This window comes from Leuresthes tenuis, unplaced genomic scaffold (genome assembly GCF_036924035.1).
Source record: "Leuresthes tenuis unplaced genomic scaffold, fLeuTen1.0.hap1 SCAF_14, whole genome shotgun sequence".
NCBI classification, from domain to species: domain Eukaryota; kingdom Metazoa; phylum Chordata; class Actinopteri; order Atheriniformes; family Atherinopsidae; genus Leuresthes; species Leuresthes tenuis.
Window position 1 is genome coordinate 34,246,704 of NW_027325368.1, and position 27,687 is coordinate 34,274,390.

Genomic DNA, 27,687 nt, shown 5'->3' on the forward strand with positions numbered 1-27,687 from the left:
TTTCTGTTTGAATGATCATAAAGTTGTGCTGCAACCATTGTTTCATTTTTATGTATTTTGCAGACACTTTTATCCAAAGCAACTTACAAGTAGGCAGAGGGGGCCTTGCCTAAGGACCACTACTGGAGGTAATACCTTTCATGCAGGGGATTTGAACCCGGGTCACCCACATGAAAGGTGGCAATCTTACCACTACACTATCCAGTGACAACATGAGGTACATATCCTGTCAACAAAGACGGATTGATTAAATCCAATATGGAAGTGTTGATTAAAGGGAAAACTGTCTTGAAAAGCCTGGTTGAGATTGGGTCTAAAATATGCTTTAGAAGAGACTATTGCTGTTGTTAGCTCAGGGAGATCGACTGGACCAAAACAATCGAAATACAAATCAGGTTCCAAAGATACTTCTTAAGCTGCTGTACTTGGTGATACATTAGCTGTAATAGTGGGAAGGATTCCATTAATCTTCTCTCTAATAGATACTATTTTATTGGTAAAGAAGCTCATGAAATAATCACTACTAAGAGTTAAAGGAATACATGGCTCAAAAGAGCTTGGGCTCGTTGTCAGCCTGGCTACAGTGTTGAAAAGAAACCTGGGATTGTTCTTATTCTCTTCTATCAGTGATGAATAATAAGCAGTTCTAGCTTTACGAAGTGCTTTCTTATACGTTATTAAACTATCTTTCCAGACTAATTGAGACTCTTCTAAATGAGAGGAACGCCACCGTCTCTCCAGCTTTCTTGCAGTCTGCTTTAACGCATGCAGCTGTGAATTATACCAAGTAAACTCAATGGTTATCAAAAAATAGTCAGATAAGACAGGGTTGAGGGAATACTTTTAACTGTTCACTCTCAATGCTATAAGTCAGCACAAGGTCAAGAGTATGATTAAGGTAGTGAGTAGTAATCCACTTTTTAATATTGTTATTTAGGGTTTTCAAAACTGCATGTTTGCACGGTGGTGTGGTGGTCAGCATTGTTGCCTCACAGCAGAGGGTTCCAGGTTCAACTCCTGGCTGGGGCCTTTCTGTGTGGCGTCTTCATGTTCTCCCCATGTATGTGTCAGTTCTCTCTGGGTACTCTGGCTTCCTCCCACCATCCAAAAACATGCATGTTAGATTAATTGTTGACTCTAAATTGTCCTCAGGAGTGAGTGTGAGTGTGGTTGTTTGTCTCTGTGTGGCCCTGTGATGGACTGGCGACCTGTCCAGAGTGTACCCTGCCTCTTGCCTGATGATTGCTGGGATAGGCTCCAGCCCCCCACGACCCGACCGACGAATTAAGCGGGTATAGAAAATGGATGTATGGATGATCTTCAAAACAGAGGGGGTGAATAGAGATGTGGGCATTCACTTGTTGTTTTTTCAGAATATATACATATTTTTCACTTCACCTATATGGACCTTTTTTTGTAGATTAAATCCATTTGCATTACAGGTTGTAACACACAAACATGAAAAGTGCAAAGGGGATCAAATATTTCACCAGCCTCTGTGAGTAAATAAAGCTTGCCTTTGACTAATAATTTGACACTTTATAAAGTCCTAATACATAAGACTTAAGCATTCAAAAAGGATATAATTTATTTTTCACAAATCTGTATGTAATTGTGGCAGAAACCCAATATAGGTTAAGATGACAAAAGTCATACTCTGCAAGTATTTCAATGAGATACTGCAGCTGTAATGCACTGGTAGACTTTCCTTTTCATAACGTATTTCCCTTTCTGTACAATCCAAGAGTACAATCATACTGATCAATGAAAAAAGCTATGCCTTTAAAGTAGTGCTCAAAAATTTGGCATTGTTCTGGGGCACTAGATAGTTTTATATATGTAGTGTTCATTACATGACGAGTAAACAAAACAAGATTATACCTTGTGTGTTAGAGTGTGTTGTTTGTCTGTTTTTTTTTTATCCCTAACTGTATAACAAACTAGGTTATATAAGAAAAAAACATCTTTACTGAAACAAGTATCCTCTGACATTCTCAGCTGTTAACTGACATACCTGCCCATAGTAAATCACTCACCTCCCATCATTGATGAGCCTTAGGTCTTGTCCAGAGCAGATATCCTCAAGAATATAAGCTTCATCACAAGTAGATAAGTTAATGTAGGTCAAGTTGGGCTTGCACACATCCAGCCAAAAAGGAGTATGTTGACCAGTGGACAACTGAAGAATGTCAGTTATCAGAGCTGTCACACACAGGCCAAAAATATGTACACCTGTAAGAAAGAAAGCATTTACATTTAGACTCTGGAGTTGATTATCATACAAAATGGTCAACTTGTACACCTGGAATTCATCATGTGTGTCTCATTCTGATCAGTAATTATTTATAATATTTGCTTTATTCAGTTTATTCCATTTGCTATTACATTTAACTTATAATGATAGTAAGAAGCACAGCCAACAATTTACTTACGAAGTGCTTTGTTCTTTATCTATTTCTATTTGTGTGGTTCTTCCAGACCTACAAAAAAGATGTTAATAATAAGCTGTGGGTAACAAGCAGTTGTCCTCCCACCTATGAAGCGTACAGCTCTGCGAATGTAGGAGTTGAAATTACAGCCCGCAGCACTGATATCGGCCTCAGTCTGTGTGGCTGATGACCTCCTGGACAGATAGCAGTACAGAATAGCTTCTCCAATCAGAATCTACAGACACAGAGATGGAGAAAAGAGTGGATTTTTTCCAATTTTTTTTTCCTCAATCAGCTTAATGCAATATGTATTAATCACAGGATAATATATGGTTGCTGATACATGACATTGTTGAAATTTGACAGAAAAAAAGTTCTACTTGAGGAACTGTGAGATATGGTTAGAAGATAACATAACACTAAGTGGACCAAGAGTTACAGTGAAAATACATTACAGGAAAAAAAAGGTTACAGTCGGCTAAAGAGAAGCAGTACAGGTTATATTCAGTGATTAATTCCGAAAATGCATTGGGCAAGAAGACAATGCCAGAGCTTATGTTTGATGCAACGCAAGTGAGACATAAAGATAAATAACTGGAGAAAGCAAATATAATTTTTTTATCATTTAATGTAATTTTTATGTGAGGTCTATGTTAGGAAACAAACCAGGGGAGATGGTAATCATTAACTCTACAGTAAATTAAACAGATGTACACTGAAATTTTGACACCTCTCCTTCCTTCTTTTGAACATATTGTATGGTGATGATGAAGCCATTTGTTGGGATGATAATGTACCTCATATTGATTAAAGCGCATTCAAACATTTCTGTAGAAAAAAAGCTGATCTCTCAATGGCTATACAAAAAAGATGGAACCTAATTGATGGAGACATTTTTTTATGCTTGGAGTCAGAAAAAGCAAAAGTTGCAACAAAGTAATATGCTCATGTTTTTTGGTTCATGATTACTTTTTTTCCCTCATGATTGAGTGTTTGCATATTTTTCCCTCTACCTGATTTGGTGAATGAAATTGCCAAACACAATAAACATGAATATAAACAAACATAACATGCCATGATGCGTTCAGGGTCCCTGCTATAGTAGTCCTACTACTGACAGCTGTTCAGAGAACAAGCTGGGACCCAGTAGGATTCCTGTATTAGTTAGTAACAGAAAGAATCGAAAACAGCCAACTTGCTGGGTGAATCTATCTATTCTGTTAACGGTACCATGTACAACTCAGAATACAACAGAGACCAGAGTAAACCCCACAGAGCTACCTCTACTTAATATTAGATCTCTGTCCAATAAGTCACTGTTAGTTAATGACTTCATTATTTCACATAATTTAGATTTTCTTTTCCTGACAGAAACATGGTTAACAGAAAGCACAAGTGCTGCTGTTCTTAATGAAACAGCACCCCCAAATTTTAGTTTTATGGATAAATGCCAAAATGGGAGGAAAGGTGGGGGAGAAGCTGCCTTATTTAAAAATACATTCCAGGATATTATATAGCTCCCCAAATGCGTGTGTCAGGACAAATGATCAAACTTCTCCAAGCTTCAGTCTGCAGAGAGGTACAAGACAGGGTTGCCCGCTTTCTCCCTCACTTTTTGCTATTTTCATCGAACCTTTAGCAGCTGCTATCAGACAAGACAAAAATATTAAAGGCATCCAACCCCAAAATATTGAGCATAAAATAAGTCTTTATGCTGATGATGTTTTACTTTTCCTTCAGAACTCTCAAATGTCTCTCACTCACACGATCACACTCATAAATAAATTCTCAGCACTTTCTGACTACTCTATCAATTGGTCTAAGACCACAGTTCTGCCCATTAACTGTAGGGTCCATAATATACCTGCGATCACTTTACAGTCAGGAAATATTGGATATTTAGGCATAAACATTTCCTTCAGGCTCTCAGAGCTAACAAAGCTAAATTATGTGCATTTATTAAAGACAGTAGAGGACAATCTGTCTCGTTGGAAGTCATTACCCATATCACTTATAGGGAGAGTTACAACCATTAAATGATGATTCTACCAAAAGTTAATTATTTGTTCTCAATGATCCCCATAAAACCATCTGCTACTTGGTTTAAGTCACTAGATTCATGCATGTCTAAGTTTCTGTGGAAAAACAAACCACCACGTATTAGTTTAAAAACCCTACAGAAGACCAAGGAAAGTGGTGGATTAGATTTACCTAATTTTCAGCACTATTCCTTAGCCAATAGGTTACAATATATATCAAAATGGTTTAAACCTAGCCCAATAGATGAACCATGGATAAATATAGAACAAGCATTGTGTGATAATCTGGAAATCTCTGACCTGCCACTTATTCGTCAAAACGTAAAAAATCACAAATGTTTCAAAAGCATTAACATCAGGACCTCTCTGACAGCCTGGTGGGAATGTCTTAAAATAACAAAGTCTTCACTTGTCCCGTGTAAGCTTACACCCATCTGGAACAATCCTGACATACTGCAAAACAAAAAAATGCTAAACTTTACTCTGTGGAAGATCAAAGGAATCAAACATCTGGAACATATAATCCAAAATGGACATTTTATTTCATTTGATGAGCTCATATCCCAACATGAGATAGGCAGCAATAAATTCCTAGAATATCAACAACTTAAGTCTATAATAACAAAGAAATATATCCTCCACCAACCAGACTTACAACTCCCGACTAGGGTAGCAGAATTTCCAAGCATCTGCACCCCAAAACTACTATAAAAAATATATAAATTATTGTCTAAGATAGATGACACAATGTCTCCTAATTTACAACTCATACAATACAAAATCTTTCATAGAACACATCTAACACACTCAAACATCTGCTCACATTGCACAGATAACACACCTGATGATTATGCACACGCTTTGTGGTTTTGTGCGCCTGTCCAGAAGTTCTGGCTTGAGTTCTGTGTGGACCTATCAACATGGCTAAAGTGTAGCATCCCTGCATGCCCCACACTGTGCAGACTGGGTGACTTAGACAACATCAACATGGAAATTAACTCAGCACACATGGTCCTCACAGTGTTGTGTATCACAAAGAAAACTATTCTCATGAACTGGAAAGCGAAGAACAATCTGTGTATTAACCAGTTTAGAAATGTTCTTTTAGACTATATTAGCATGGAAACAATGTCTGCCTCCTCAAAACCTAGTTTGGTTTGAATACTGATTCTGGTTACGTTTCAGTCCTGGTTCTGTTGGATCTCAGCGCTGTGTTTGATACTGTAGATCACAGAATCCTGTTGCACAGGCTTGATAACTTGGGTTGGACTGTCTTGAGCGGACCTTAACTGGTTCAGGTCCTACTTAGAAGGCTGGCGTTATTTTCTTACAATTGGCAGCTATGAATCTGAGTAAGTGGCCATGACTTGTGGAGTCCCCCAGGTGTTAATTCTTGGACCTTTTCTGTTTAACTTGTATATGCTCCCTTTGGGTCAGATATTATAGAACTTTAACATCAATTAAAGCTGCAAGCAGCAATGATCGGGCCCGAGCACGTGCGCACGTCCTGGTGTGAAGCCGTTACCAATAAATCTGTATGAGGAATTCGATCAGATACGAGGTGTGGAAACAAAGTGACGTTTCCAACCACCAGCAGGTGGCAGCTTCGATAGGTACCAGTCGTCTTGCAACCCTAAATGGGATTAAACAAGTATTGAAAAAGGATGGATTGATGGATGGTGTAGCAAGTGCTATCAATCAAAAGGTGCTTATGAGGCTTAGTAGGTTCTTTCAATGTGAAAGGTTTGCACATATCTATACTTGAATCTTACATTCAATTAAATTCAGTTCAGTTTTATTTATATAGTGCCAAATCATAACAAATGTCATCTCAAGGCACTTCAATAGTACACTCCAATCCAAGCCAATTAGAGTCTAAGTCATTGTAATCATAATCCAATCAAATCCAATTATTTCAATTAAAAATTGGTCCAATTCTTATATAGAGCCAATTCAAAAACAATTTCCTATATAAGAAAACCAACAGATTGCACCGAAACTTCTCTTCGGTCAAGCGTCCTGAGCATGCACGAGGCGACTGTGGAGAGAAACAACTCCCTTTTAACAGGAATAAACCTCTGGCAGAACCAGACTCAGGAAGAGTGGCCATCCGCCTCCACCAACTAGAGTTTGAGAGGACAGAAAAAGAGGGGACAACAAACACCATAACACCATTCAAATTATACCTGTTGGAATAGGGAAACACAAGTTAATGACAACAATAATGCCAAATGTACATAATGTCTTATGAGGAAACAAAAGGGGGGAAAAAGAGAGCCAAGTGAGGAAAGGTGCCTCCGTGTCTTTATTTTGTTAACGTTTATAGCCTTTTGTGCTCCTTCCAGTGTGGAGTGAATTTATATATGTTAATTTTTTTTGCCTTAGTTTATTGAGAAGAGCGCTTAGGCGTTTCATAGCCGTTCTTTTGCCCTGTGAGTTCTCGTTCTGTCCCTCTGTGAGTTTATTTATTTAATAAAACATTTGTGCTTTGAACCTGATCCTGCATCTGTGTCCTAAATCCGAGATCCTGACAGCAGTCCTAGAAACCTGTTTTATATGTCCATCAAATGATAAATTCTGGTAAAAAAAAAACAAACTTCAAGGTTCCTCATTGTAGTACTAGAAGCACAAGAAATGCCACCTAGAGTAACTATATAGAGAGACTGTAGTAACTGATCAGTTACATTATGTTTTAAAAATGTTTAAAGTAGGTAATTAATGGTAAATATGCACTAGTAAGAGTTAAGCAATGTACATCTTCAACTTGTTCAACTACAGCTAAGCATATGGCATTTTTTTGTCTTACGACTATTTCTCTCTCGAATCAATAGGGTAGCTATCTATCCCAATCTTTACTACCACCCTTAATCATCAAGGCATAGCTGCCTTTTGGTTTAAATACATGTGGCCAAGGTGTAACCACAATAGTCAGTTCAGGCTTGTCAACAATTTAAAATTAAACTTTTTGGATATATCCGTTTAGAAACTCCGTCTTAGTCATCATTCGATTTGTCTAAACAATTTTTCCAGTTAACCAGGAATTCTGAGTTTCTAGATCCTTAACAAGGATACTTGGTATAAATCTGCATTTGAGTTTTTTTTTTTTAATTATTATTCTTTCAACTGGGAAGTATATTTTCTGACCAATCTTTTCTATAGTATGTCTAACTTATACTAAATTTGCCCCAGTCTGAGGCAATATATATTTACAGTATATCTGTAAATCATTCTGTTGATAAAGTAGTGGTGGCAGAGATGGTGAAGTTTTCAGAAGCTGTAGGTGGTTGGGACAAGTGCTTCAGGGTAATTTGAATGTGTAGAAACCTCTGGGATATTTAGACTACTGTTAAGAAATGCTTCAGCTCTACATAAAACTGAATTTCCTGGGGGATGAATAAAGTATCTATCTATTTATGACTGCTTGGAGACCCTCTTCATTAACTGTTTTGATATAAAGGATAGAACTGAGAACTTCTCGCCCTGAGCTTATCAAATCTTTCCCATACACTTCTGTGGTGTGAGCCAGCTATGGCAGAATGACCCACTTGATCCCTTTCATTATGAGTGTATTGTGGGGCTGACTCTGATTACAGCTTTCAGTTGCCTCACTTAACACAAGTTGGGCTCCAGCAATATTGGTTACATTGTCAGATCATCTTTACTTGACCACGTCTGGCTGAAAGAAAATGAAGAACATTGATGAATCAGTCCATACTAAGGGATGATGGCATTTTAATGTGTGCTGCTCCTGGAGTACACATTATAAACACCATAAAACTTTATAATATTCCCTTCCACACTATACTCCAAAAGGTAAAAAACAGTCAACTACAGCATAAGTAAAATATATTCAGGAGACATTTTATGCAAGGACAAATGCACCATCTCCTGTTGTCCTGCAACAGCATTTATCCACCATCAAACAAAACATTTCAAGAGAAATTTCTGAACGGGTACTGTGGCATCTGCAACCTAGTATTAAATCCGACAAACAGAAGTCTTTCACCAATGTAAAAAAGCTCATTTCTGAGCTGCCCACCAACTCTTAAGGGACCATTAAGGTCCAAAAGAGCCTTGAATTTATGAATGTGACTGGTTCTTTTGAATTCTTTGCCATGAAACAGAAAAATTGCTGTTACCTGTAGTGCATTGTAATAATGGTAGTACATTTTTAGTGGGCCCATTTACTTCCACAATTTATGACATGTTTGGCAGTATGACAAAAGTAACAAAAATTTGTGAATGAGCGACCCTTGATTGGGAATTTGGCTGTATTAACATTCACTAAGAACTTTGCTGTTTTTACAAAAAGAAAAAAAATACAAAAAATGGAAGGCTGGGTTTGTTAGCTCGTTTTTGTAAAGCTTGATTTCATACAATTTCAGTTGTACTAATGTATTTACATGCATTATATAAGACCGACAGAACACAAAATTACACAAAGTTTTTCTGCTGTCATGTAAATGTGATTACTATTGGATATCTGGACAAAGCCAATTAACTGAAATTGTTTTTCAACAGAGTTTGGTCAGAACAACATTCAACATTCTCCTCCCCTGTCAGCTTCACAGACTGTACACCAGGGCAACTCAATAACATCTTCACATGAGCCGGATTTTTAAACCAAGAAATTTAACAGGGCCAGAAATTGTCTTTGGCCAGTAAGTAGCAGGTAAAAGAAAAACAACTAGTCTACTGAGAAACAAGTAATGATTATTCATTTTCCCTTTTGAATTTGGTCAGATCTGACACAGGCAAATTAATAAGCACATAGTAAAACAATGAAAGTACTTGGGAGTAAGCCAAGCAGTTCCTCTCAGAAGCAACTGTCGTCAGAAAAACGGACACATATGCACAGTTGTGCAGTGTCAGTATTGTCTGTTTATCCACTCCTATAGATGTAACCAGCTTAGCTGGACTTCAGGTTGGCTGGTCCTAGTAACATACCGACTCTTAACTTTGCATCGTGTTGAAAATGATGGACAAAAGACTGACTTGTCTTTTCATGACGATCTTTATTGACTGAATGGAAACGCAATATGTACTGGTCATATAGCTGGCTCACCCAGATGCAGCTCTTTTAGTTCAACAAAAAGGTTTATTGCAAAAGCAGGGAGCAAAATACAAGAACAAAAAGGGCGGCTGAGCTGGATTATCAAAAATACTAAACTATGAAATAACAAAGCAAGACTATGAAAAATAAAACAAGACAAAACAAGACTGAGAACGGCAACTTCCCTTAACTGTGGCATGAAGGGTTAGTAAGGATTCTGCGATGACTGAAAGGAAACCAGGAGACTAAATACTGTGGAGGGAGGGATCAGTGAATGCGGTGCAGCTGTGACCAATGAAGCAGATGATGTGAGTGAAACTAGGTGGCAAAAACATGACCAGAACAGAACCTGAAAACGTGACTAATAAAACATAAACTGACTTGAACAGACTGTGACAGAAATTATACAAATATAAACTAAATACAGCAAGTGGAATTAATGACCACATAACTCTGTTACATAGACATAACATCAGCTTTCTTCAGGTCTTCCAACTGCATTTCAAACACATTTGTTTGAAATGTCGGATTGGGGTACATTTTTGATGGCAGATGTCACACTTGTTTTATCACCTCATCTACAACAGCCAGCATAAAGTCTTTCACTGTTTTGGAGTCTGTAAATGGGTAAATGGCCTTTTCTTCTTTGCCAAGATCCAGGAAACACGAAGGGATTCTGCATTAGCTCTCTCAGATATGAACGACTGTACTCTGTACTCATCAGTACAGCTGCAATCGAACTCTGCTCTTTTGCAGTTCTATCCTGTCATCCCTCAGGAAAGTTTGTGCAGAATCAGAATGTCTGGTGTTTCTTGATGTGATGTGTAGCGAACTCAAGTATGGCATTTAATACAAACTTAAGACTTTAAATGACTCCAACATTCTTTTGTGGGGATGGTCAGTGTGGAAATACCAGGTCAAAGTAAACTATGGTGACAGTTTGCCCTGACTCTGACCCAAGCCAGAGACAGTCAGACTTATGGAACCTTCGAAATAACTTCACCCAGATTCACTATCAGCTGAATCTAGAAGCTGTATTAAATGTGCTTTATATCTTTGTACAAGTTCTTTCATGTTCTCAGTGATATTACAAGCTGCATTTTAATACCTTTTTCACGATCGTACGTGTAAGGATACGCAAAAGTCATTATTTTGGAAAATGACTAATCAGCTTATGGAGCCACATTGCCCCCTAGTGGTCCGTTGTACTGAATAGTTTAACCCAAAATGAAGTCAACCACTTGCATATGACATTTATATGAAATAATGCAACTGTTAACCAATGTTTCTTATTGTATTCCATGTTTAACATAGGAAGATAACATTGTTTGGTTTGTTATTCATACGTCATAACTTTACAGATATCCATCTGTAGTAGGGTGGCCGTGGTACAGTGGTGAGTGTGGGTTGTCCAATAACCTGAAGGTCAGCAATTTGATTCCCACTCTCACCACTCAAAAGATTGGTGACAGCTGGAGGGGTGGCAGTTCAGCTCCTTGTCACAGCTGAGGTGCTCTTGAGCAAGGCACCCTACCCCCATGCTCCCCAGGCTGTGAATGGCTGCCCACCACTCCAGTGTATGGCATGTGAGTCAACAGGTGCCAACCTGGATGGGTTAAAAGCAGAGGGCAAATTTCATGTGTATGCATGACAATAAATCTAATCTGAATTTTGAGACGCATAATCACATGTTACATTGTTTTTATGTCTTTATATCATAAGTTTATGCTATATGTTTAACCTTTATATCCTCACAAGTAATGGTGTTTTTAGAATCCTCTGAACAAATGGTTCCTTTGTCCACAATGTTTGATACACGGCCAGAATAGGTCGTTTCACAAATAACGTCCAGGCAGACGTCACGACAGTTTCAGGCATACTATTGGCTTAAAGTGTAGCGTGAGCCTACATCATGCCCCACCTCCGCAAATAAAACTCCAAAAACCTCGAGGAAAAGTCAGAAGATTGAAGATGGTAGAGAATTGAAAAGATTGAAGATGAAAAAAAAATAGAAGAAAGTCGGAATAGAACAGAAGAAGATGAAGAGCAGAGAGTTTTAAGATTGATGGAATGAGAGTCTGGTGGAGAGTCTTTGAAAATGGCAGGAGAGGAAGATGAGATGGAAGAAGAAGGTCCGAACAAAGACAGAAAGAGAAGAATATGATAGAAAGATACATTTTGCGTTTTGCTCGTCCATCATCCTATCGTTTCGTTGTCATCCACGTTTTAAACTATGCTGCCGCACCATTTCGCTCACCAAGAGAGCCAGCGTTAAACTTGTCAACCTTTTTGTCAATCTAGTGTGAATGTAAGTTCACCTCATCAGAGTTGGTCGGCAACCAAAACCAACTCCACCCTTGGACAATTTTATCATTATTTGCGGTGAATTCCTGTACACCAGCCATTCGTCTTCCGAGCTACCAGAAGCCCTCCGGCACAGGAAAGCGACGGGTCCAGTCCCCGAAAGTCAACCACAACGAAGGCCGCGAGACGCGGAACCGAGAGAGACCCACTTGAACCCACTGGTGATTACCTGTGGTTCGGAGCTGACCTAACCGTAAGATCCGCCCTGTTCTTACATTTCAGACAGTATGCAGTGGGTGTCGAGAGAATTCACTGTTAAAATGATAAATCAACCCAAGTTGTTAGCTTTTAAATTCAAATAGTATCAAACCTAGATTATTTGAATGATTCCGGTATCCATCCATCCCCTCCCCTTAGTTCTTTTTAATTTACTAAGTGTTTCTTATATAATCATCCATATTCAAAGCATTTCTCCTGTTGTCTTAAGGTTCATGTCTTTGGTCATGTCATTTTAATAAATGGTTCATATATGAGATCCTTCCCCAAGTGGAGGAGTTCAAGTATCTCGGGGTCTTGTTCACAGTGAGGGACGAATGGAGCGGGAGATTGACAGGCGGATCGGTGCGGCGTCTGCAGTGTTGCTCTGCACCGACCCGTCGTTGTGAAGAGGGAGCTGAGCCAGAAGGCGAAGCTCTCTACTTACTGGTCATTCTACGTTCCTACCCTCACCTATGGTCACGAGTTGTGGGTAGTGACCGAAAGAACAAGATCGCGAATACAAGCGGCCGAAATGGGTTTCCTCCGCAGGGTGTCTGGGCTCTCCCTTAGAGATAGGGTGAGAAGCTCAGTCATCCGGGAGGGGCTCGGAGTAGAACCGCTGCTCCTCCGCATTGAGAGGAGTCAGATGAGGTGGCTCGGGCATCTGGTTAGGATGCCCCCTGGGCGCCTCCCTGGGGAGGTGTTCCGGGCACGTCCCACTGGGAGGAGACCCCGGGGAAGACCCAGGACACGCTGGAGAGACTATGTCTCTCGGCTGGCCTGGGAACGCCTCGGGGTCCCCCCGGAAGAGCTGGAAGAAGTGGCCGGGGACAGAGACGTCTGGGTTTCTCTGCTCAAGCTGCTGCCCCCGCGACCCGACCCCCGGATAAGCGGCAGATGATGGATGGATGGATGGTTCATATATATATACATATATAAAATCAACCGGCTTTTGTGTATCTGTTCTTTACGTATGTGTGAGTCCAACAAAACGAGAATTCACGAATAGCGACTATATGAGATTGGAATTTATTAATTATTAATTAATAATTGATTATTAATTTAACATACCAGAATCGTAAGATTCTGTCTTTTTCCTTCGATTGAAGGTGGTGACCAACAAGAGGTAAAATAATTATCACATCACGCTACGCGTGTCTGCTATATATATATATATATATATATATATATATATATATATATATTGTTGGTGCCCCGTGTGCCGGCTATATATATATAATTTGGCTACAGATGCCTCCACACATTGTAATCTCTAAAGATCACCACGCACTCAATGTAAATTAAACATGTTTGTGTTTGGATGTGATAGTAAAAAAGACAAACAAGTATTTGTCAATCCTGGCGGGGTTAAACCTATGATTTTGGTTGTTAATTTTATTTTTCTGGGTTGATGACAACATGTTGTTATATGTATCATGCTACTATCACTACTTCAGAACACAATAGAGCGCTGCATTATGGCAGGACCATAGGCTGGGCCACTTCAGAGTTGGTTCTGTGCCACATGTAGCCTGCGGGCCATGATTTGAAGAGGCCTACTGTACCCTCACCCTCATTGGACCCGCAGGCCAACATAATGCTCAAAAAGAAATCCATACTCCTGTATGGTTTTGTGTTGCAGCACAGCTGAGGATGCCTCTTATCACTCACACAGCAGCATGTTATGTAGAGGGTGAGCAGTATTATCCAACTCAATTAGCTCCAGGGGCTTCAAAGCAGTACCCAGCCCTCTCTAACAGTTTATTTAGTTTCTCTGAATCGCTGGCTCTGATGCTGTCGCCCCAGTGTAAGGCAGATTGTACTCTCCACCACAGACTTATAGGTGCAACATCTTGGTGCAAATACTGAAGAACCTAAGTTTCCCTGAGACTGAAAATACAGTGCTTATTTCACCTCGCGATCACGTAAACGTCTTTGTTCTCAGCGTTACTGCTCGTACACTCACCTGTGTAGTATGCTTGTTACCAGAGGATTCCACAAGGGGTCAAGGTTAGCTGCTCCCGGGTTTACAGGATGTAAGCAGAAGCATAGTGATAAAAGGTAAATATGGGGTGAATAGAAGAGGTTAGCTTTTTGTTGATCCTAAGATCATGACAGAAAAAGTGACAGTTGCAGTATTGTAGACGATATTGACGATACAAAACAAAAGTAGGCTAACACACCCCCTACCCATCTCCTACATATTGCAGCTTGTGTACACGTGATGTTAATTTCTGAGGACATGCACAACCAACACACCAAACGCAAGATACATGAGGCAGCCATGATTAACACATACGCATAGTTAACAGCAACTGTATTTTAAGCTTAAGTATAGTCTGTTCTTCCCCTTCTTGTAGTCTAGTCTGTTGTCCAGGTAAACTCCTAGTTATCTGTAGTCCTCCACACCTCCAACTCTTCTCTAAATTTGGCTTTTTCCTGATCCTTCTAAAATCCACAATCATCTCTTTAGTTTTGTATGTAAGAAAAGGTTTGTTGTTCCACACCATGCCACAAAGTGATCGACCATTTCCATGTATTTAGCCTCTTGTCCATCCCTAATACACCAAACAACTACAGAGTCATTTGAGGCTAAGATTGAAAAAGTGCTGTATAATCCCACATTGCCATTCCACACAGGTCTTCGGGACCCTGTGGCTGACATCATTTGGGTCTGCAGCCTTGTGTTGATTCACTCTCTTCAGCTACTTCTTCAACAGACCATTGTGTGAGGTCTGTGTTGGGGGCAGGTGAGGTGAGAAAAACATTTTCAGTTTATTGGCTCTGTTAAGACTTCTATCAGTCTAATTCCCCTTCACTGTAAAGCCTGTGATATTTTTAATCCCTGATAATACATCTCTCACACTGTTCTGCTGAAGCTTGATTTTTTTCTGTAAGCTTTCTTGTTTTCTTCTTTTTAAGCAGTCCTGCATAACTGTCCATATTCCTGAGGGCTTTTTTTTCATGTTCTGCAGCTTTTTCTGGTCACTGGCAATCAAGGGTTTCTTATTGGTAAAGCGCCACACAGTCCTTTTGGGACTAAAACTCTCTACACATAAGTATTACAGTCCAGTCTATGGCCTCAAAGCAGCGTCATATCTCAGTATCCTGAGAGAACATTTTCAAAGTTTGTACGGTCACTTAGTCTGTCGCTCACTCTGTAATTGTGTGAGATGTAGGGTACAACCTGGACAGGTCACCACTCCATCACAGGGCCACATACCAATCCATTGCTCCTACTGTAACTGCAGCAGTCACGCATGTGATTAATGCTTCACTGACATCGGGCACATTTCCTACCACATTCAAGCAAGCTCAGGTTACACCGCTGCTCAAGACACCTTCCCTCCCTCCAACTCATGTGGAGAATTATCGGCCGGTCTCTCTCCTCCCGTTTCTGTCTAAAATCATTCAAAGGGCGGTCTTTAAGCAGGTCACCGATTACCTCTCACATAACAACCTCCTTGACCCAAACCAATCTGGGTTTAAAAGTGGACACTCCACCGAAACGGCTCTGTTAGCTGTGACAGAAGCCTTAAAAGAAGCCAGAGCGACAGCTAAGTCCTCTGTACTTATCCTGCTCGACTTATCAGCTGCATTTGACACTGTCAACCACAGTATCCTTTTGTCCATACTCTCTAGCATGGGCATCACAGGGAGAGCACACTCCTGGTTTGAATCATACCTCACTGGTTGGTCTTTCAAAGTATCCTGGCTTGGTCACACTTCTGCAATGCACCACCTCGCCACAGGGGTTCCCCAAGGTTCAGTACTGGGACCTCTTCTCTTTGCCATATACACCAACTCACTGGGACAGATCATCCGATCACATGGCTTCTCATACCAATGTTATGCTGATGATACCCAGCTCTATCTGTCATTCCCACCTGACAACCACACGGTCTCAGCACGAATCTCAGACTGTCTCTCTGATATATCAACATGGATGAAAGCCCATCACCTCCAACTTAACCTCCCAAAAACTGAACTGCTTGTTTTCCCAGCCAAACCAACCATACACCACAGCATCTGCATCCAAACCGAATCCCTATCTCTTGTTCCATCAAAGGTTGCTAGAAACTTGGGTGTCATGATTAATGACCAACTAACCTTCAAAGATCACGTTACCTCGGTTGCTCGTTCATGCTGCTTTGCATTACTAAACATAAGAAAGATCAGACCATACCTAACCCAACATACCACCCAACTCCTGGTGCAGGCCATGGTCATCTCCCGCCTTGACTACTGCAATGCTCTCCTAACTGGTCTCCCAGCCTGTGCTGTGAAACCTCTGCAGATGGTCCAGAACGCGGTGGCGCGTCTGGTCTTCGATCAGCCTAAAAGAACACGTCCCCCCTCTGTTCATTGAACTCCACTGGCTACCCTTAAATTCATATTCAAGTCACTGATGTTAGCTACAAAGTGCTTAATGGAACGACTCCCATCTACTTGAATGCTCTTGTAAAGGCTTATGTCACAACTCGGTCCCTCCGGTCGTTGCACGATTGTCGTCTAGCAGTGTCACCTCTGACAGAGTCTGATTAGTGGTTTCCTTTTATGTAGTTTATTGTTAGCTTTTCATATAGCTTGTTATATCTTATAACATTATAATAATATATAATCTGTTAATATTAAGTTTGTTTGGATAAAAACGTCGTGAACATAAACATAACATAAGCATAAACCTTGTAGTTGGAAATATACACCTTCCTCAGTCGAAATAAATGCAATGGGGGATGGCAAGATGGCACACGCTGAAAGGTCAGCTCCAATAGGCAGCATCAGTCTATGAGGCATCTACGTACATTATGTCTATGCCCGATAGCCCCCAATAACAACAACGCATTTCTGAACTAACAGTGCAATAGTACGCGTTCATTCATTTATTTGTCTTAAAGTATTGGTGAAATAGAGACAGATAATACCTTATTTAGAGGCTGTATGGTCTATGCCCCGTTCACTCCCGTTATATGGATATACGTGGATCTCGAGTGATCTAAATAGTGTTCAAAGGACTTTCACCAAACTGTTATTGGTGAGAAGATGAACGTATTTTATGCCAGAAATAAGGTTAAGATTTTAAAACAAATTAACTTCCCCTATAAGGTGTGTAACACCTGGTTAAATAATAGAACCAGTTATTAATGTAAAATAAATAAAATCTAAATTTAGATGTGTACCAGTTATTCAGAAGATTAGATTCACTTGGGAGAAATGGGTGTGAGTAGGAAAAGACAACAAACAAGAGATCACTGTTGTGTTATATAAAAAAAAAGTGAAACTTGTAATTTATTTTAATATGAATTGATTATCTTCTTCTCGGTTTCTATACAATAATTACACATAAGACAAAATCAAAAATACACAAACTATTCCCTCTTTTCCTTTACAAATCCACCTGTCAGGTAAGTATCTAAATTTGATGACTAATTCTTAGTTTAGTGTTAATTTAGTTATTATTCTAATTGTCTAGTTTAATTCTAATTCTGTATTTTTAATCCTATTTTAGTGTGTATCTTACTGACAGGTGGTTTCCTTAACTTATGCCTCTCTCAATCAAAACAATAAAGAAAGATAAATAAAAATACTTTCAACAGTAACAGTAGGTTATACAATCATAATATATCACAAATAAACAAAATCAACTTCTCTGACAGTCCAGGTTCAGTTGGATTTGGCTCGCCACTTCAGTTCAGACTGTATTGTCTGACCAGCTGAACTGAATAATTTGAATGTTGTTCATAAAGAATGAGGGGATAATGATGAAAGGGGTTGAGGGTTGATGATGAGGAGGGTCACGATCAGCACACACACACACACACACAAGCTCCTGGCCTTGGAAGCACAAGCCAGGAAAATAATCAATATAAATCTAAAACACACCTAAATGATTCTATATTATCATTTGATTATAATTATAATAATAATTATTATATTATTGATATTATTAATATAGAGTAAAAAGAAACAAAACACACCTATCTAGAATTACAAACTGGATCAGCTGATAGTCAGCTGATTCACGGCAACAATGCTAAGGCTGTGGTCATTAACATTTAAAATGAGCCGTTGGTAGCTAAAATACACCTTATAAATGATATTATCATTGTAATATTATTTTTTATCTTATTAATATTACGAACAAAAAAACCCACCAAAACACATGGATCTATATTTACATATTTACAAACTGGATCAGCTGATAGTCAGCTGATCCCAGCAACCGGCAACAATGCAAATGGCTGTAACATTAGCCGTTGGTAGCTTGCCAAGGTTTTTTTTTTTTCTTTTTCTTGACAGTCACTAAGCTACTTTGTGACGGGGTATTGTTTGACTCACCAAGGGTCTTTGATTTAAAACAGCAGGATTATTACTGTTCCAGGAGGGGTTTCTTCTTCTTTCTTTCTTATTATTTTCTGTTGGTCTGTCTCTGACTCAGTCTGTCTGGGTGTCTGTCAAGGTGCAGCTCTGAGAGTGAGGGCACTTTGGTCTACACAACCTTTTATATCAGGGGACTGTTGTTATGGTCACATTGGAAATATAGAAATGTATGTCTTTTGTTAATTATTATTTATTCATTTAAATCATGTTTATGTTTCTGTATTTATCAGACGCTTTTATCCAAAGCGACTTCCAAATGAAGATATAACAGCTTTATAAAAAGCTAACAATAAGCTACATAGAAGGAACCCAGGAGTCCGACTCTGTCAGAGGGGACAGAGTAGAGATAGGGTGCAGGCATAGAAGGAAGAGCAGAAAGATAAAGTGCAGAGATAGAGGGGGGAGGGAAGTACAAGGTAAGTGCTGGGATAGGAGATGCTCTCTGAAGAGCTGGGTTTTCAGGAGCTTCTTGAAGATAGACAGGGACGCCCCTGTTCTGGTAGCGCTCGGGAGGTCATTCCACCATCGTGGGACGACACATGAACAGAGTGGTGTAGGAGCTGCTAGACGACAATCCTGGGACCAACGGAGGGACCGAGTTTTGACATAAGCCTTTGCAAGAGCATTCAAGTAGATGGAGCCGTTCCATTAAGCTCTTTGTAGCTAACATCAGGGACTTGAATTTGATGCGGGCGGCTAAGGGCAGCCAGTGGAGTTCAATGAACAGAGGGGTGACGTGTTCTTTTAGGCTGATCCAAGACCAGACGCACCGCCGCGTTCTGGACCATCTGCAGAGGTTTCAGAGTACAGGCTGGGAGACCAGTTAGGAGACCAGTTAGGAGAGCGTTGCAGTAGTGAAGGCGGGAGATGACCATGGCCTGCACCAGGAGTTGGGTGGCATGTTGGGTTAGGTATGGTCTGATCTTTCTTATGTTTAGTAATGCAAAGCGGCACAAATGCGCAACCGAGGTAATATGATCTTTAAAGGTTAGTTGGTCATCAATCATGACACCCAAGTTTCTAGCAACCTTTGATGAAGCAAGAGATAGGGATTCAGTTTGGATGTAGATGCTGTGGTGTATGGTTGGTTTGGCTGGGAAGACAAGCAGTTCAGTTTTTGGGAGGTTAAGTTGGAGGTGATGGGCTTTCATCCATGTTGATATGTCAGAGAGACAGTCTGAGATTCGTGCTGAGACCGTGTGGTTATCAGGTGGGAATGACAGATAGAGCTGGGTATCATCAGCATAACATTGGTATGAGAAGCCATGTGATCGGATGATCTGTCTCAGTGAGTTGGTGTATATGGCAAAGAGAAGAGGTCCCAGTACTGAACCTTTGTGGACCCCTGTGGCGAGGTGGTGCGCTGCAGAAGTGTGACCAAGCCAGGATACTTTGAAGGACTGACCGGTGAGGTATGATTCAAACCAGGAGTGTGCTCTCCCTGTGATGCCCATGCTAGAGAGTATGGACAAAAGGATACTGTGGTTGACAGTGTCAAATGCAGCTGATAAGTCAAGCAGGATAAGTACAGAGGACTTAGCTGTCGCTCTGGCTTCCTTTAAGGCTTCTGTCACAGCTAACAGAGCCGTTTCGGTGGAGTGTCCACTTTTAAACCCAGATTGGTTTGGGTCAAGGAGGTTGTTATGTGAGAGGTAATCGGTGACCTGCTTAAAGACCGCCCTTTCAATGATTTTAGACAGAAACGGGAGGAGAGAGACCGGCCGATAATTCTCCACATGATTTGGAGGGAGGGAAGGTTTTTTGAGCAGCGGTATAAGCTGAGCTTGCTTGAATGTGGTGGGAAATGTGCCCGATGTCAGTGAAGCATTAATCACATGCGTGACAGCTGCAGTTACAGTAGGAGCAATGGATTGGAGAATATTAGAAGGAACAGGGTCCATCGGGCATGTAGTAGGACGGCTACATGTGAGAAGTTTAGACACACTGCTCTGAGCGAGAGGGGTAAATGAGGAAAATGATGCAGTAGGACTTCTGCATGCAGATTTTTTGGTACCAGGTTCTGTAAACTGTTTGCTTATAGCTGCCACTTTGTCAGTAAAAAATGAGGCAAAGGTGTCTGCTGTTAGATTGGTAGCAGGTGGCGGAGGATTAAGTACAGTTTTGAAGGTGGAAAAAAGTTTCCGGGTGTCAGTAGTGCTATAAATCTTGTTGATGTAGAAAGACTTTTTTGCATCAGCAACACTGGATGCGAATGATGACAGTAGCGCCTGGAGTTTAGCTAGATCTGCAGGATCTTTTGACTTGTGCCATTTCCTTTTGGCAGCTCTGAGATTGGTGCGCAATGCTCGGAGAGTATCATTAAACCAGGGGTGAGACTGGGAGGATCGGGAGGGTTTGGTGGATAGAGGACACAGACTATCCAGAGATAAGCTCAGTGTAGAGCAAAGGGACTCCGTGGCATCATTAACCTGAAGGGAGGAGAATGTGCTGGAGGTTGGAAGAGCGGAGGCAACAACGGAGGAGAAGTGGGTGGGCGACAGATTGCGGAGATTGCGGCGGAAGGAAACCATAGGGGTAGAAGCAGATGGTCTTCTGGGGAGACTCACTCTGAACTGAATGAAATACTGGTCAGAGAAATGCAGAGGTGTGACAGACAGGCCCTCTGTGGCACAGTTTCTTGTGAAAATGAGATCTAGCACTTTGCCAGCTTTATGGGTCGGAGGACTGCTGAGTAGTTGTAGCTCAAACGAGTGCATTAGTGTCAGAAAATCAGAAGAGTTAGGACTGTCAAGGTGGATGTTCATGTCACCAAGGACAATTATGGGACAGTCATGCTCCGGGATAGAAGAGAGCCAGGTGTCTTCATTTAGAAAGTTACCGAGTTGTCCTGGTGGGCGATATACGACAATCATATAGATTTTGACCGGTGCAGTTACCAGGATGGCGTGTTATTCAAAGGTATTGTATTTAGCTTCAGGTAGCAGTTGGGTGTATTTCCATTTGTTGGAAATGAGCCCGTTCCACCACCTCTCCCAGATGTACGAGAGGTGTGGTTGGTTGAAAGTGCAGCCGGGGTAGCTGTGTTTTCAGGCTTAATCCAGGTTTTAGTGAGAGCCAGGATGTCAAGAGACAGGTGGTTGGCATAAGCCATAATGAAATCTGCTTTGTTTACTGCTGATTGGCAATTCCACAACCCCACAGACAAGGGTGTGTCGCAGAGTGAAGTGCGCTTTAGAAAGCGAAATCATGTAACCTAAATATAAATCAAGTAATGTAAATAAAATTATTATTCATTGATTTAATATGTCCAGTAATCAGGGGTTACTGTCAGGAACGGTGGAAGGTAGGACCCACATGCAGTTCTTTAAGTTCAAAAGGTTTATTTCCAACACAGGGAGCAAGAACAAAAAGCCCAGCAGAACCGAATTCAAAAATATTTAAATGGTGAATTAACAAGACTGTGAAAACAAAACAAGAGTATGGAAAAAAAACAACCCTATGGAATAAATACTATGACTATGGCTATGATTAAATTAACAAGGCTATGAGGCAGGAAACCAGACTTAGCTTCTGTGATCGCAACATGAAGGGTTGGTGAGGATTCTGCAAAGAGTGAAAGGAAACCAGGAGACTAAATGCTGTGGAGGGAGTGATTAGTGAATGAGGTGCAGCTGTGAACAATGAAACAGGTGACATGAGTGAACCTAACGTGACAGGGGAGAAACATGACAAGAACCTGAAAACCTAACAAAGAAACCGAAAACATAAATGTCAAAACATGAACTGTGACAGAAACAACATAAACTGTGACAGAAAAAACCTAAACTGTGACAGTTACAGGTGCATTTGCTGTAATCACTGTGTTATGCAAACATCTTTAATGAGACTTTTCCCTTAATCGAGTCCTCGAAAGTGGGTTAACAAAATGTAACAACGGTGATGACCAGTGTGAAGACTGAAAAGGTGAAGGCTTACTTACAGTGGCTGTAGGGGCAGTGAAGGCCAAGCTGAAGAGCAGAGGTAATGGGCAGACTTCCTGTCTGGACAGAATGTAGGGCAATGACAGACTGCGGTCATTACAGCTGTAACCAGAATGCACCGGCTGGAAAATATCAGTCAGCTCCAGGAAATAAAGGCTGATGACTGAGGAGATCAGGATGGGTAGCTGCAGCAAATAATGAAGACCAGTATTAAAAAACAAATGAAACCAGTGCATTCGTGTAGTAATATCAGCATAATTACTAGAATGAGTAAATAGACACTTTTTTAAATTTTTTTAATTTTTTTTATTGTAGAAGTAAATGCAAGCAATCAAAGTACTGTGCCATTGACATTGCTTTCCATGAGTCTGCTGGGAACTAAACATATCAATGTTATGTGTGAATTACTCCCCTAGTATTTTTCTGTTACATTTTGTGACGTAACTTATGTAACTTAACTGACGATCAGTTAATTTGGATTCTTATTGGGAGCCTGTTCTACAAAGCTGGTTCAACATATCTGGGGTATCATCTTGTTATCTGGCTGAACGAACATTGACAATATAGATCCTGCAAAGACATGCTGCCTGTCAACTTGATCAATCAATCCAGGTTTTCCAACCCTGGATATGCGAATATTCATGTAAAACGAGTAGAGATGTCATCAGATGACCATAATCATCTTTAAAGCAGGCTGAAAAGGAACACAACTAGTGAGGAATACTCACTATGTGATTGCATATATCAAAAATCTGATCTATCACTCCCTTGTCATCAATGCATGGGTTTCAGTTTTATTAGTATTTTCCGAGTGTCTTGTGTACCTTCTTCTTTATATTTCTGTCTATTAGAATTGCTATATCTATTGTTACTATACCTAATATTGTTGATCACAACAGTGCTACCACAGCATGTTTATAGATTTTAACATACACATTTATGATAACTCTGACCTTTTTCTTAGAGGTTTTATTAAGATTATGTTTTCTATTCATTTCACCTAACATATGTCTGCCCCCACAGATACCAAAAGTCACACACTGGATCTTGTTTTGACTTTGGGTTTGAATATTAACTGTATTTGTTCTGAAGACATTTTTATTTTTGATCACTGTATTTGTTTTAACTTATTTCTTCTTGTGTATTTCTCTTGTTTGCCATGTGGAAATTTTCTGATACTTTCAATTTATATATTTATCATTTATATTATCGTTTCTGTTTATCTATTCATCCACTTATGTTGGTCTCTCAACAAAGGTTTTTAATAATCACTCCTCTTTCCATTTTAAATAAAAGTCTGTCCTAATAAAAGAGACTAGACTCTGTTTCAAAGACTTCTCCTTGGATAAATTATAGTATTCACCGTGTCACGAGCGAGCTTAGTAGGCCGTGACATAAGTGGGAAAGGATACGCAAAATGCAAGCAATATCATTTATTGTATAAAAATATAGGATAAGCTATGAATAAATAAACATCTGAGGATCAGCATTTCAGTAATGTAAGTGTGGATGCCCCCCGCGACCCGACCGACAGATTAAGCGGGTATAGAAAATGGATGGATGGATGGAAGTGTGGATGCCTGATCAGTGTAATGCGGTGATAGCTGGTGTGTAGAACAAGCCAAAGATCAACCAAAATAGTATATGGCAGGGATGAGAGAGGGAGAGATTGCTGAGTGCTGGGCCTTTTATAGCCCGGGTGCTCTGGCAAAACGAACCACCCACTTAGGCTCCACCTATGAACACGACAGTCAGTTCTAGTTCGCCTTCACTTTTAACAGGCGAGAATATGTGTGAACAAGATGCACGATGGGATGCCATGAATGTCCGGCCGTGTTTAATAGAGCTCTGAATGAGAGGCTGCGGTGTTTACATCTCTCCCGGGGGGATGCCCTTGCACAGTTTGTTGATGCTTTACTTATTTGCAGCCCTTCAGAGGAGGCTTGTAAAAACGATACAGTGGCGCTACTCAAACATTTGGCAGACAACGGCACAAGGTCAGTAGACAGATGCTTCAGTTTGCACAAAAACAGGTGACTTATTTGGGACACGTGATCATGTCGAGGGGTAAATCTCTCTCTCCCAATCGAGTCGCTGCATTACAGAAGCTGCCAAAGCCTGTAACAAAAAAACTAATTATGAGTTTTTTTAGGAATGACGTCTTATTGTAGGCAGTGGATCCCTAATTATTCATAAAAGCAGGTACCCCTTTCCTTAATGGTCCATATGAAAACATTAAGTGCACATGATAAATCAACTTGAACTACTGATGCAGAAAAAGCATTTGAAGATTTGAAGACATCCTTGTCTCAGGCCCCAACCTTGGGCCTGGCAAGACTCAACTTGCCGTTTACCCAATTTATGACTGTATTGTGCCAGCCTCGTGGAGGTAAAACTTCGGCCGTTTGCTTATTTCTCTTCTAAGCTTGATCCTGTCGCTGCCAGTCTACATCATTGTTTGAGGGCAGTAGCTGCTGCTGAAAAAGCAGTGTTAGCATCACGTGGTATTGTCGGGTATTCTAATGTAACACTTATGGTCCCTCATGCTGTCTCTCACATCATACATGCTCATCTCATTTGTCTGCACAGAGGTGGATATCATAACACATTACTTGAACTACCTAATGTCAAGATCAAATGCCGTAATGTCTTGAATCCTGAAACTCTTCTTCCTACAGTAGATGATGGGGAACCACATGACTGTGTTGAGATCCTACAGCGAATATTTACCCCACGACCAGATCTGACAGATACGACCCTCCCTAATGCAGTCTTAAAAAGTTGTTTGTTGATGGTTCAGCCTGGCGGTCACCTGAGACGGGTGCTAGCCAGGTTGGTTTTGCTGTAGTTACATGACATAACATGCTTTTTAGTGGGAGGCTTCCTTCACATTTTTTCAGCACAAGCAGCAGAGTTGGTTGCTCTCACCGAGGCATGTAAGAAAGTGAAAGGTCAAATTGTCAACTTAAACACTAATTGATATTATGCATTTGGTGTAGTACATGAGTTTGGTACATTATGGAAGCACAGAGGCTTTCTCACATTTCAGCCCTTCTTGATGCAATTCTATTGCAAGAGGCTGTTGTTAAGTGTGAAGCTCACACTTCATCTACTGGTCCTATCTCCGCAGGTAATGCAGCAGCAAAGGCAACAGGCTAATCTGAACCTTTTTTCTCCCTCTCATATCTGCTATCTGTACCAGTTGACCTCAGCTCAGTTAATCCGTCGGTCGAGTCGCGGGGGGGCTGGAGCCTATCCCAGCGGTCATCGGGTGAGAGGCAGGATGTTAAACCCATTCCTTGACTCAAAATATGGTCACCTGTGTCAGCAGTTAATAACAGAACAGAGTCGAACATAGAGTAGAATAGAATAAAAAATATTTTATCCATCCCCCATGGGAGAAATTCAAATAGTCATGTAGCTCAATTAAAATATTTAGAATGATTGTATATAAGAACAAAAAAATAATGAATTAATTATTGTGAGAAGAACATGTCAGCAGTTAAAAAGCCTTATGGCTGTGGGGACAAAGGACCTCCTGAACCTTTCAGTCCTGCAGCACAGTGAGATAAGCCTCTCACTGCAGCTGCTCCTCTGTCCTGCCAGGTTGCTGTGAAGGGGGTGTTTATTGTTCACCATCATAGAATATAACTTCCTCTTCATCCGCCGCTCCACCACAGTTCTGAGAGGGCTCGGCTCCCTACCGATCACAGAACTGGCCTTTTTCACCAGTTTGTCGAGGCACCTACAGTTTTTGTCTGTAGTGCAGCTCCCCCAGCAGACAACAGCATAGAACAGTGCACTCTCAGTGATAGTGTGATAAAACATGCAAAGCATATCACTACAGACATTGAAGGACCTGAGCGTCTCAGGAAGAAGAGACGGCTCTGGCCCCTCCTGTACACTGCTTCTATGTTGGCAGACCACTCCAGTTTATTATGAAGCACCACCCTAATGTATTTGTCGAACTGTACAATCTCTATATCCTCTTTTTCAATGCAGACTGACTAGCATGGTGTTTTAGATCTCCTGAAATTTACGACTAATTCCTTGGTCTTGGTTGGTGTTCAGGAGAAGACAGCTCTTTTTGTTCCATTCAGTAAAGGCCTCCATGAGGTTCCTGTACTCCCCCTCCTGTCCACCACGCACATATGCCATAACAGCCGTATCATCAGAATACTTCTGTATGTGGCAAGACTCTGAGTTGTATCTAAAGTTCGATGTGTACAGAGTGAAAAGAAAAGGAGCTAAAACAGTACCCTGTGGAGCCCCAGTACTGCATTCCAGCGTTCCAGAAACACATCTCCCCATCCTGATATACTGTGGTCTGGCAGTACCTAGAAGCTTTTTTTTCAATACGAGAGGCCATATGGTGTCAAAGAAGATGACTCTCACATATGAACCAGGAACTCATACGACACGGACACAACCGCCGCATGTTTAATAAGTTAAACTTACACGTCGTCTCCTTTGTCTGCAGCGCTCTGCTCTCCTTCTTTCCTCCATGAAAGGAAGAAGTATGGCCCGCTGCATGATTCTTCGTCTCCTGACTCTCGCTGTGCGCTCTTCCAGCCTCCATCTTAGACGCCTGATGTGATCGTCCATGAATAATATCACCGTCATGCAGACCATGAACACGGTGGCCTCCTCGCTCTCCATGTTAGCTTCTTGATGGTGTTGTTTATTCTATCCTTACTTTTCGCAGGTTTTGTTTTGTTTTGTTGTTGAGTGGCACTAAAGTAACACGTCTGTCGCAGATGGCTGCGTCACATCAGTCCCTGTCAAGGTCCCTGACTCACGTGCGAATGCAAAATGAAACAGTTTCCCTGGGGAAGGGCAGTTCTTATAACAAAATTCCTGGTGGACAGGTCTTAGAACTGCGTTCTTAGAACATCTCTGTCCGAATGTGGCTATTGCTCTCCAGCTGTCTCTCTATCCTTTTCTTCTACTCTACCTTAGCTTGACGTAATATCTTTTTGCGATCCTGTTGAACACTCCCCCACTTTTCATTATACCCGTCCTGGAACGCCTTCTTCTTTTGGTTCAGGAGGTCTTTGATGTCACTGGTGATCCACGGTTTATTATTAGGATAGCACTGTACAGTCCTCAATGAAATTACAGTGTCCCTCCAGAAGTTAATGTGTGATGGTGCTGACCTTCCTGTCCATATCTATCTAATTTTCTACATGCTGTTGTCGGTCCTGCCCTCGGGACGATGATGATGTTTTTTTCCATGTCCAGTTCTTGAGCAATCCATTTCAGTGTGAGCTGCAATTCAATCT

At 40.8% G+C, this 27,687-nt stretch overlaps 1 protein-coding gene across 1 annotated transcript in view; it reads right to left on the reverse strand.

Annotated features, from left to right (window-relative positions):
- Positions 1-27,687, reverse strand: part of LOC140268308 (phospholipid phosphatase-related protein type 4-like) — a 107,151-nt gene that overhangs the window by 57,927 nt on the left and 21,537 nt on the right. Inside the window, exons 2-4 of the mRNA XM_072363110.1 lie at positions 22,405-22,590; positions 2,535-2,664; positions 2,037-2,232 (exon numbers count right to left, since the gene is read on the reverse strand). Of these exons, the coding sequence (XP_072219211.1) occupies positions 2,037-2,232; positions 2,535-2,664; positions 22,405-22,590 (512 nt within the window). The remainder of the gene's footprint in view (positions 1-2,036; positions 2,233-2,534; positions 2,665-22,404; positions 22,591-27,687) is intronic.